Source organism: Dermacentor andersoni, chromosome 11 (genome assembly GCF_023375885.2).
Source record: "Dermacentor andersoni chromosome 11, qqDerAnde1_hic_scaffold, whole genome shotgun sequence".
Classification (NCBI taxonomy): domain Eukaryota; kingdom Metazoa; phylum Arthropoda; class Arachnida; order Ixodida; family Ixodidae; genus Dermacentor; species Dermacentor andersoni.
Window position 1 is genome coordinate 67,576,330 of NC_092824.1, and position 12,837 is coordinate 67,589,166.

Consider the following 12,837-nt stretch of genomic DNA (forward strand, 5'->3'; position numbering starts at 1 on the left):
TCCTTATGTGAGTCCATGAAGTCTTTACTTTATTCAGGCGGAGGACGAGTACCTCAATTATTATAGAAAAGTCTGCACCAGTGTCGACTAACGCTGTCATCGGCTGCCCATCCACGAAACATCGATGTCGGCGTTCGCCATTTTTTCGGTGTCGGTGTTTATCGGCTTCACGGCGTTCTGCAGCGTGAGTGTTGGGGGCTTTTTACTGTCTTGCGGCGGGCCTTCTACCTTACGCCCGAATTGTTCACCGAACGCAACCTTGAGAGCACCATTATAACACTGCTCAAGCACTCTGTGACGTGGCTTTCTTCATATTTCGTGGGAATTCTTTGCAACCCGGGGTAAAAGGACTACGTGAGACGCATCGCACAGGAAACATCTCGATCGGGGGTTTCTGAAGATGCTGTACGTACCTCCTTATCATAATTGGTGTCTTCAGTGAATAAATAAAAAGTTGGGTAACACAACAATTATTGAGGTATGGGGAAAAATTGTCTGAGTTACTATAGGCTATTGCTAACCGTATGTGTTCGGTTCAATACGCTTACGACGCGCCTTTCATTGTGAAATTCCTGGCTCAACTTATGCGGGACAGCCTGTATATGTCGGCTCACAAGCGTCTATATGGGGCACCCTTCTGTTAATATGGAAGTGGATTAGAGTAAACAGACTTTATGATCGATATACATTATTTTCGTAGGTTTAGCCACTGGGCGTATGCCTGTTTATGGTGAATCCTCCAGAATGGCCACCTGCGATCGGGACACAAGAGGTGCAGATTATTTAAACGCAGATTGACACTCGTCGTACCGTTCGGTGCATACACGTGCCATAACCATTCTCCTCTCGACAAGTATTATACATTACGTTCGTCACCGTGACATCACTGAGACGTCTCGCACTCGCTATAGGCCTTATTCGCAGTTTGCATTTCGGCATAGCTTGGGAGCGGTGTGGTGCCTAAATAAAGAAATGGCAAGAGAATAATGCGGTAACCTCTGTGGCGGACAAGAATAAATACTGCATAAATAACATGTTGCAGAGGACGAAAGAAAGTAAAAGTGTAGGCATGATGGTTGGCTATAGAGTGTTTATTAACGCTTTCCAAATGGTTCGTCTCACTTTATTTCGAACATGTTCGTTGCATTTGCATATGTATTACGCGCCAAAAAGGTGCAGCTTGTACACGAGGTGTCCTAGCCTTTCATCAGCCACCACGGCATGCTACGCTCGAGCACTACGAAACATGGGGATACAGGTCGTGATGAAAATTTTGAGGGATCAGCGAACACGCACCAAACTGCGTTTCATCACCTTCTGATAAAGCAAGACACTTGTCTAGTTAGGCGCGCAAGCTAGAAAGGACGCGCATGCGCAGAACATGTCTGCACACTAGGCGCTACTTTGGGTAGAGGGTGCAGCAATTTGTCTTGCAACGCCCCTCGTAGATTGCGTGAAGTATAGCCACCCCTGCAATATCCTGCCCTAGGAAGTCACCCGCTCCACGGTCCGTACGGGACGGGCGACTATGGCGGGGAAAGAAACAGCTCGACCCTACTTGACGATGTCGGGTGGCAGTTGCAACGTGGACCCGGGTGCAATCAGTGCTGCCACTGATCTGGACTTTGGCAGGTGAGTTTCCATTGAACATTTACTTCGAATAATGTCAAACCTAGTGATTGTGTTACATGCAGATTGCCAAACGTTTAGCTTCTTTTACGGTAAATCTTTCTAGACGAGATCTTATGTGCTTTGCTCACCGCTGCTGCTGCTGTTTTGGTGAATACGGCTCACACAAGAGACATTTGCAATGTGGAAATGGGTTGCACGTAACCCCAGCACATCGGCCGTTATACGTACTCTATCGCCTACGAGATTGCTCAGTCAACGAAAACACCCTAAGTAATTACCTATAGGGATCAAGCGCAGGCTCTAGAGTGTTTTATTCCTTTAATAAAACGAAGCTTTCTACGCGGTATGGTTTCATGCCCTTACCCGGTCAATTTGACAATTGAGAAGCATGGTGGGCCAATCCTGCTGGTAGGGCAATACTAAGCCTACACTTAAGTTAAACTGTGGGGGTTTACGTGCCAAACCATGGAAGTGATTATGAGGCACGTCGTAGTGGGAGACTCAAGATCACTTTTGACCACAAGGGTTTCTTAACGTCAACCCCACGGAACACGCGTTTTATCAGGCCCTCATCAAAATACGGCCACAGCAGCCGGTATTTGATGACGCTACCTCTGGCTTAGCAGCGCAGCAGCAAATTCACTAAGCTGCTACGGCGAGCGATATTAACTTTATCTGATGGCGGAAAAGGCGTGCTGGAAAGTTGGTCAATATCAGTAACAATGTAATCGAAGGGTCGTGTAGTTGGGTTGTCCTTGTCTTGCTGATTTTGTCAAGCGGGTGCACAAATGCAATGCTGCAAAAACCTTTGCTGAAAATGTTTTATTGCCGCGTCGTGAAAGCTTAGCCACATACGTGATTGAATATGCTCGCTGGTGGTGTGTGCATTTTTGTTAGTTATTTGCCACCCAATACTTGCGCGCACACGGTGGCTGACAAAACGTTCGTGTCCATAAGTCCATTTGCTTATGCTCTTCCGGGTGCGACGTTAAATAAAAAGATTTCTGGATTGGCAAAATGGCTGTAAGTTCCAGATTATTTATTTATATGAAGCAGCGACATGGCCGTTATAAAATTTGACTACACATCGCACACAGCACTGCAATCTAGGTACTTGCGGTAAAACGCACTGTTGTTCTGTGTACTTTTCTAAGGAAGGTTCTTGTTAGTCAATGAAGTACAAAGGTCACTGGGACCAAAATGTATTTCATCGCCATTTTCGCGAATCAGTGTGTCAGTTCTGGTGCCATCCTGAAAATTCGTTCGAAGAGGATACTCCTTGATATTTGATAACCCGCTGGATAGAATTCATGTGTTGCAATGTGTGCCGTCAAGTTATATTTTAAAGATATTGTGAACTTTTTGTTATTAGGTCACATATAAATTTTCATTGCTCGTGCAAGTGCCGTTTCTCTCTGGGATAACCCAGTTAAATTAATAAAGCTATGCTACGCGAAATGTGATTGTTTAAAAGAATCATGTGATTTTTAAAAACATTCGCTGTTCTGCGCGAAAGGAGTAGAGCCGATTGGGATAGTAAATTAGATATCTTTACTAACCAAGGATAGTAGTTTTATCAGCCGCATAAACTTGTAAACGTGGAGCTACAAACTAAATTACCAATCACAGAATATGTAAGCGTGACTCAACAAGGACGTACAAACAGAGACAGCGCTGTCTTTGTGTGTCTGCTTCTTTGCAGGTCTTTGTTCAGTTGCGCTTACACATTCCATCATGGATTCAAACCAAATAGCCCGTAAATGTATTTTAACTAAATTAACCAGCACTGTGTCAAGAGCGCACAGCCATACATGAACACAACTCTCTGGATGAGCGAAGAAACTTGCTGTGAAAATTCTGTAGTGAGGAATTGCGGCAGCCGCAAGCGAATAGACTTTCATGCATGTCTCGCCTCAGCGCGAATGACACGTCGAAAGCACAGCGCATACGAAGCTACCGACACAATCCGCCCTCTGGAAACTTCGCAGATCGCTTTGCAGATCAGGCCCGTGCGGGTTAGTACTTTAGCCACGTCGCAGACCGCTTTCAAGACACACGAGCGCCGGCAACGCGTCCTTATGGCGTCCGTTGAGGACGTCTAGACCGCGATTCGTGTGGTGAACGCCGTAGTAGACGCCGAGGTTGTCTGCGCTCTGTAGGAGGGGCGGGAGGACATCGAGGCGCCGTAGCTGGCGCCGGATAACAACGCCCCTCCTCCCTCGCCTCAACTTCTGCCTCACGCGCCAGAGGAGAGGGCACCCATCCGGGCTGCGTTCCTCGCTCGCGCACGCGAGATGGAACCGCGTTTGCCGGCTCCCCTTCACACGTTTTCACTCATACGAAACCTCACGGCGACGGCGACGCCGACAGCATAAGTGTGCCTGGAGGGTCCATTTAGTCGCTATCGCAATAAAAGACGTTTCGGCCTCACTTTGGGAGCCCCCTTTCCCAATGAAGGAAATTGAAGGTCGGTTATATACACCTCATATTGTGACGTAAGTACGCGGTGTATATCGCGCGCAGATTGCCTGACCTGCGATTTAGCGTCTGTTCAGTCGCTTTGTTATGAAGCGATTCCAGGTAAAGCCTTGCCGTCTTGTTCTTTTCCTTTCAAATTATTTTCGCGCGATCCCAGTCGATGTCATGACGCCTGGACACGGCGTTACAGGTAAAGTGTTTATTGCCATATGCTTGATGCTGAAATCATGGTTGTGCTGTTATATTCTTGTCCGAAATTGCCCGTTTCACCTATGTGCATGTGTTCACAAGCAGCGCAAAGAATCCTGTACAACACACCCGGGAAATTCTTCTTCGCGAACTTGTGTTTCCCGGTGAACCATTGCATAATAACACAATAACATAATAATATTGCATAAGTAACACGTTGCAGAGGACGAAAGGAACAAAAGTGTGCGCATCGCGGTCAGTTATAGAGCATTTATTAACTGCTTTCCTAATGCTTCGCTTCACTTTATTTGAACATGCGCGTTGGATTTGTATTTGTTATGTGATAAAAGGTATACCTTGCACATGAGATATTTTAACCTTTCATCAGTAGTTTGCGGCTCTCCTGGAACTGAGAAGCCTCCACTGTATGCTGCGCTGGAGCACTATGAAATATGGGTATACAGGGCGTGTTGAAAATATGGCGGGATCTGCGAGCGCATGCCAAACTGCATTTTATCGCCTTCTGATAAAGCAAGAGACTTGTATTGTTGGGCACACGAGATAGAAAGAACGCGCATGCGCAGTGCCATGTCTCCATATTAAGATCAAGTTTGGGCAGAGGGTGCAGGAATGCGTCATGACACCCTCTCCTAAATTGCGTGACATTTGACTGCGCCTGACACTTTCCTGCCCTAGGGAGTCACCGCCTCCACGGTCCGTACGGGACGAGGCGACTGTGGCCCAGAAAGAAACAGCTCGACCGTACTTTACGATGTCGAGCGGCCACTACAACTTGGCCCAGGGTACAAGCAGTGCACCCTCTGATCTGGACGAAAGCAGGTGAGCTTCTATTCAGCATTTACTTTGAACAATGTCAAACCTAGACACTCCGTTACGTGCAGATTGTCAAACATTTAGGCTCTTTTCCGGTGAAGAATTCTGGGCGAGCACCTACGTGCTTTGCTCACCGTGGCGGCTGCTGCTGTCTTGGCGAACACGGCTCACACGAGGCATTTGCAATGGGTAATTGGATTGCACGTAGACAAAGCACATGGGCTGATATACCGAATCTAGCGCCTACGAAATTATTCAGTCGACACGCCCTACGTATTACGGATAAAACGCAGGCTCTACATTGTTATTCCTTTAATAAAACGAAGCTTTCTACGCCTTGGGGTCTCATGCGCTTTCCCAATCATTTTATTGCAAAGTATTGTGGGCCAGTCCTGCAGGTAGGGCAATACTAAACCTACACTTAAATGCAACTCTGGGGGTTTACGTGCCAAAACCATGAAGTGATTATGAGACGCCTCATACTGCGAGACACCAGATTCTTTTTGACCACCAAGGGTTCTTAAGGTGCACCCACAGAAGACGGGTTTATCTGGTACCCATCGAAATGTGGCCGCAGCAGCCGGTATTTGATAACGCTACTTCTAGATTGGCAGCGCAGCACCAAATTCACGAAGGCAGAATGGTGAGCAATATTAACTTTGTCGGATCGTGGGAAAGGCATGATGTGAAGTTTGTAAATTTTAGTTGCAATGTAATCCACGTGTCGTGTAGTTGTGGTGTCCGAGTCCTGCTTATTTTTCTCAAGCACATGCATAATTGTTGGGCTGCTAAAACTTGCAGAAGATGTCTTATAGCCCCGCCGTGAAAGCTTACCTTCATATAGGCTTTGCATATAGTCTTGAGAAAGCTCGCTGGTGGTCTATGCGTTTTTCCTGAAATATAAGAAGGTCCAGTCCTTATTTTCCACCTCGTACATGCGCATTCACGTGGGCCAACAAAATTTTCGCGCTTATAAGCGTCAATTAGCTCATGCTCTTCTGAGTGCGACGTCAGATGGCGTCAGTCAGCCCTACAGTCAGCCCCTGTAGTGCCGCCTTTTCCTTTGTCACCAAGACAAACCACTCTGGAGCGTTGTTGTCAATAAAGAAATAAAGAAACAAACAAAAAAATATGAGCGGTACGTCACAGGCTTAGAAATCTTTAGAACAACAGCTTGAGATTGTTGCACTTTTTACCGGTCTTCCTCTGAGCGTGCGGCAAAAGTGTTGCGGATAATTTCTAGAATAGCTTGGGCTGGTCAGTGACTACGCAGAGGGCAAAAGGTTTCCGCCTGTATATATAAACAAAGCACGTTTCTCTTTAAGCTTCGCTAGCAGAATGTCCGTAAATATTTATTGAGTACTGAAGTCAAAGATAGTCATAGGCTGTGGCTTGTTCGATGGCTGCAGAATGCTTATAAGGGCACCATCGGCACATCTGCTGCCCCATGTTACGTTTCTGGTTGAGCTACATTATTGATAGAAACAAAGGCTCAATTTTATGATTACATCACGAATGTATGATGCCCGTCGATAGTATTTGCCTGAAAGGGGTACTGACACGACATCTTTGAGTGTGTATTTATTGCGGTGAATGAAAATGGTAGACCTGTAAATCCTAATAAAAATGGTGAAAAGACTATTTTCTAGAGGTCAAACATAAGTTTTCAAAGGTATCAAGCTCTAGGACTTTCATAGCAAGGAAATGAATTGTCGAAAAGATATTGTCAGTATCTCGTTAAAGGTCTAGATGTGTGCGGCGCTGTTGTTCTAGACGCTTTCCTCGAAAACGACTTTTTCTTGAGCCTGATATTTACAGATGTGTGGAAATATCGGGATTGGGTGAGGGAACAAACGCGCGTTTTTTTTTTTTTTTATTGATATGATATAAGGAGATGTTGGCGCACAGTTTAAGGCGCCGGCTACTCCTCATCTCTTCAGTGGTTCTGTCGTACATCGTACAGTGTTCAAGGTGACATATCAGATAGTCTTTTCACACAAGCACCAGGACATATCACGCAACGTTTCCACAAGAAGACTATGACGTAAGGAACACATGGTGCATACAATATACAATGTCAATGTCTCCACACTTATGTAGATGAAAGTCTCAAAAGTACAAAAGATATTGTCGCCTAATAACACATTGTCTAGTCAGCGGGTGGTGCATACATCGTGTGAATGCATTATCACATACAGTCACATTAGAACAGTCAACATAACATAATTCACAAACAGATGGATATATACAGTGACAATGAAATGAAGGGAACAATGAAAGCACTAATAACGTCCAGCAATGCCGCTGTCTTCAAGAAAAGTCTTTAGTGCTTTTAAAGCACTCTTCTGTAAGGCCGTTGTTGGCCAAGGGCCCAAAAGTTTCCTTAAACTGAAAGGTCTACGGTCTAATTTAATTAGCGCTGATTTAAGCCGGCTTCTTGGTGTGTCGTGATGTGGGCAATCTAGAAGGAGGTGATATATATCTTCGTCTACAAATCCACAATCACATTCGGGGGTTTCCGCACGGCCAATTCTGTGTAAGAAATGCTTTGTGTAGGCAGTGCCTAGCCTTAATCGATGAATAAGGGTTTCCATAGTTCTATCTAATGACAATGAAAATTTGAATTCAATAAATGGATCAATATGATATAAGTCCGAGCTCTTAGAATTCTGGTCAAACCAAGTGTTTTTAGACATTTTGAGAGACGTTGTCCTTATAATGCAGCGTAATTCATCCTTTGATATTGGGAGCGGAGCCGTATCATCTTTGAGGTGCGCTTGTCGTGCTGCTTCATCGGCTGCTGTGTTGCCAGGAATGTCGCAATGCCCTGGTATCCACTGGAATGCTATTGAATGTTTCGCTTCGTTTGCCTTTGTGAGGTTTTTAAGTGTTTCATATATTATACTGTCACTGAATGTTTTCCCCTTTGTGTTGCAGAGTGATGTTAGAGCCGCCTGTGAATCGCTGAAAATTACCCACTTTTGCGCATCTCTTACTGACAATATAAATTTTATGGCACATAGGATTGCGAACAGTTCAGCCGTTGTGGACGAAGTCGCACGAGATAACTTAAATGATTCTTTTTTGTTGAGGTGCGGTATAACGAATGATGAAGTTGAAGAGGTTGCTGTACTGGAGCCATCTGTATAGACGTGTGTGTATCCTGAATACCGCATATATATCTGGTACAGCGCTAGTTGTTGGGCAGCTCGAATGAACATGTCTCTTTTGCTGAATATCCCATCTACTGACAATTCGATTTTTCGAACTGTAAGCAGCCATGGAGGATATTCGATGTCTGAGTTCCAAAATTCATTTTTTGGCAATATGTGAAGATTTTCTTGAATTTCTACATGAACATAACTTCTATCTCGTTTCATTATATCTAGTACCAATGGGTGGTTTTTATGCTGGGTTTGAAGACGGAAATAATGCCGGCATGTTTCTGTAGTTCGTATAACTGGAAATGGTGATTGGCGAGCCTCAGCTATTACAAGAGAACTAGAAGTCGCTCGTGGAACTCCTAGGCATAGGCGTAGTCCTCTAGCTAAAAGTCTTTGAAGTCGCTCTTCTGACGTGTGGGAAAGTCCGTGTAAGATGGGCGCGGAATACGCAACTTTTTGTCGTATTAATGCATTGTGAACAGTCAGCATGGACGATACTGATCCGCCCCATGATGTGCCTGCAAGTCTGCGAAGTACAGTCACTATGGCATTGACCTCGTTTTCGAGTTTTTTTATGTGGGGTGACCAGGATAGCTGCCTATCAAGTATTATGCCTAGAAATCGATGCTGTGTGACGATCATTAGAGGGTGTCCTTCCAGATTAAGAGTGAAATTTTTTAACTGCCTTCGAGTGAAGGGCAATACAGCTGTCTTTGCGTGTGATAGTACCATCCCTCTCTCTCTCAAAAATTTTTTGATTATATTTATGCCGTCTTGCAATGCCATTTGAAGTAGTTGAGCATTAGACCCAGATGTCCAAATACACACATCATCTGCGTACAGTGAAAACTTTAACTGTGATGGCAGCCTTCTTGTTAAATCAGCCATGACGCAGTTAAAAAGGAAGGGGCTGAGTACGCTTCCCTGTGGTACTCCCTGTTTGACAACATGTTCAGCACTCTTTCCTTCACCCGTCTGAACAAATATTTTGCGACCTGATAGAAATTCAACTATCCATCGCAAGGACCTGCCAGACAGACCAAGTTCCAACATGCTTAGCAAAACATGAACGTGACTAACGCGCGTTAATGACATCTTAGTTGAAATCAAGAAAAAGAAATGGGCATGGGCAGGACATGTAATGAGGAGGGAACATAACCGATGGTCATTAAGGGTTACGGACTGGATTCCGAGGGAAGGGAAGCGTAGCAGGGGGCGACAGACAGTTAGGTTGGCAGATGAGATTAGGAAGTTTGGAGGGTCAACATGGCCACAATTAGTACATGACCGGGGCAGTTGGAGGAGTATGGGAGAGGCCTTTGCCCTGCAGTAGGCGTAACCAGGCTGATGATGATGATGATGATGGAAATATTGGAAACGCAGATGTCTGTTCCTCTTGGCTCACGCGTTCCGCTGCTTATTGCGAGGACGGGGGATCGAATACCTTCTGCGGCGGCCACTTTTTGACGTTAGGCGTAATGGAAAAGCGCTCGTCCGCTTTGTAGAGAGTCAAGAACTCCAGGTCGTCAAAATTAATCAGGAGTCCCCAACTATGGCGTGGCCCCTAATCATATCGTCGCTTCGTTTCGTGATAACCACAGCATTTGAATAAACGCCGACGCGAGAAGATGCAAACAACTCGCGTTTCATGCGTGCGTCGTTTCTTGCTCATCAGGAGCAAAGTTTCGGTTACCTAGCAAAACCGTGACAGTATCTCGTGCGGCAGGCTCTAGGAGAATGATTTTTCTTCTGATTTCAGGCTGGGAAGCGATCACGCAACCAGTGGCTAGAACTTTCACTGTCAGTAGCAGCATAACTGCTCTGGCTAAACCGATTGTTTATTGTTTTACCGAATTAGCTAAACAAAAGGAACACATAACCTGTTTCCCGACATCTGCGTTGCCGGTACATCAGTTTCTCTAAAATTGTACTGATCTTAAGCACGCTGTATGCCCAGCAGTTTTCGCCAGACTTGCAATAAACACTGCGTATGCATTTCCTCCGTGTTGTCTTTAGTGGCCGCTGTTTGGCGGGGAGAGCGCCAGACTGAGGTATTGTTGGATAAGGAAAGTTGTAAAACTGGCATGGCGTATAGTGCAACATCGCAGCTACAAAAAGATGAGATAGCACTGTATTCAAACGCACACACTCTTTAGCGCTTGCTTAGGCTTTTTCCGGGTGACTCTTTCCGCCACGCTAACCACTTAAGGGACTTTCTCGAATATTATCGTTGACTCTGACTGTAGTCTGTTTCACCTGTATATATATATATATATATATATATATATATATATATGTGTGTGTGTGTGTGTGTATTCTCATTCCATGCGTGACACGAATTTTGGAAGGCCCGCGAGCACCAACGATTTCGGTGAACCCTTTCATGAGTCATGCACCTGCATAAATTGCCGACAAGCTTGACCATGAGAGCAGATTTCGAAGATACTTGCATGTGCACGTGCCTTAACCTACTATTGTTCGCACACGTTCACCCCATAAAGAGTCAGTATTCTGACTCGCCGATTTGGGCACGGGCCTCTTTCATCCCCGCCCAGGCGTCAGACGAGAATAACGTAAATTACGAGGCTTTGCAAATTCACCCATAGTGCAGCACACGAAATGAACGGCATACAACCATACCACTGGGTTTCTCTCGCATCGTTGCTTTTTAGCATCGTTCAACGCGGCTCGATGGATACAAGCGAGAACGCGCTTTTGAAACTTCATCGATTCTTAAGTTTCGGAGAACAAGGCGATTGTTCCTTGGCGCCAAATCAGTCATCGGAAAGCGTCGGCACTGTCAAATAAAAGTGTCCGTTGCAAAGGCGGTAGCCGTCGAGAGGAGTAGGTTTTTCCTGCAACCAACTTCACGATCCCAAATTTGGGCTCTTTACGGCAAAGTTTTACTAATGAAGTGCCCTGCCGATCTTTTCTCTCGCAGAGTTCCCGAAGAAACAAGAGAAGCAGGGTGGCAGCAGCGAGGGAACCAGGCTGCCAACATAATCGAAGAGTGCCGTATTTGCGGGTTCGCTTTGGCCGACATGGAGGACTTCGAAAAGCACGCCGCTGACCACTTGCTTGGAAAAAGCAACATTTGCTCCCAGTGTGGTAAACTGTTTGCGCATCCTTGGCTCCTCACGAGGCATTTAAGAACGCACGGTGAGCCATCCTTTGAGTGCGGCGTGTGCGGCAAGAAATTTTATAGAAAAGATGTCCGCAAGAAGCATATGCTTGCAAGGCACGCAGGCGCACAGGACTGAAAAGCCGTCGAAGGTTCTCCTTAACACGGCAGCGCAGACAACGAAATTGGATGAGCATGTCAGGAAGCACCGTCGCACCTGGCGGTGGATTCGGCATCACTACAGCCGGATATTCACCCAGCAGGAGTGACTTCTCTGGATGTCACCCTGGCGCCAAGAACCGTCGTGTGCCTTCGCAGAACTTGCGGTCTGGGCCTCAAGTGTTCTAGCTCTGCGCTAACTTTCTGACAAACAAAACTGGGCTAATCTTATTCCTTCTGACTAGGGCTGAAGAAGGCCTGCGAATAAACTTTTTACAGTGGTTATCTCGAGAAATACTGTCCGCCAGCTCTGTGGTTTTCTTTAGAAGAGCGCATCCGCTCTTCGCAGTCCTCTAGCCATGGTTAGAATAAGTATACTTGCCTCCTGGATTGCGCAAGATTGCGAGATATCTTTCTTGGAAAAAATGATATTAAGGATATTTATAGCAGAGTTCTTAATAGTGAAATTGAGGAACGTGGCGCCCTAATATTCTTGAGCCTTGCTGGTAAGGTTATCAATAGTTTTAGCGCCCTCCATTGTACAAACAAAATTGTAAAGAAATGGTACATATTTGTTCAATGGTGGAAGCCCAAGGCTCTGCCCGGTGAAAGGTGACACTCACAGCTGAAGAACTGCTACAATAGCTTGCTTAGCTCAGGCATGTAACTAATGATCAAATTAAACATTGCAGTGGCTAATTAATCGACATTAATGACGATGCTTTACCGCCATCCCTTTTATAACGGAGTGGAGAGAGTCCACTAGCCTGCTTTATTGATCAGGTGTACGGTACATGCTTTTAGTACATTGTTTTTGTATAAATCTCTACAATCCTTTCTTTTCTCAGTGCTTCTCTGTCTGCCTTGTATCTCTACGTAGACTTGCACCGAATCAGGTCGTATCAATATCATTCCTGCTTTTTTTACACCAATACTCTTGATGTCTCTTAGTCATCGCGATTGCTGAGCGGTTGGTGCTTCCAGCCATGTTAAATTGAAGCGCTTTTGGCAGGTTTATGTTACCTCCGGGTCTCGCCGAATAAATCCTTTTGCATGCCATTAGGAGGTGGCGAGTGGTCTCTGAATATATGCTGCAGCATTCACATGTCTGGTCTTGTTGCGAATATTTGCTCCCTACGTTTTTGTTCCTTGGCAACCAGCTCGAGCCTCAACTATAGCAAGCCATTTGTGTTATCCAACAGGTTTTCTTTCAAATTTCGTTCTTCCCGTTCCTCTAAATGTCATTGGTCTTTTTTTTGT

The 12,837-nt window shown here is 45.4% G+C and overlaps 2 protein-coding genes across 4 annotated transcripts in view; both read left to right on the forward strand.

Moving 5' to 3' along the window:
* The window catches only part of LOC126517700 (uncharacterized), a 272,083-nt gene that overhangs the window by 105,127 nt on the left and 154,119 nt on the right, over positions 1–12,837 (forward strand). The window lies entirely within an intron of this gene.
* Positions 1,424–11,872, forward strand: LOC129381551 (zinc finger protein weckle-like). Its single transcript, XM_055064519.2, has 3 exons — positions 1,424–1,632; positions 4,996–5,139; positions 11,239–11,872. Exons 1-3 carry the CDS (start codon positions 1,529–1,531, stop codon positions 11,555–11,557), a joined length of 567 nt encoding a protein of 188 aa, XP_054920494.1. The 5' UTR covers positions 1,424–1,528; the 3' UTR covers positions 11,558–11,872.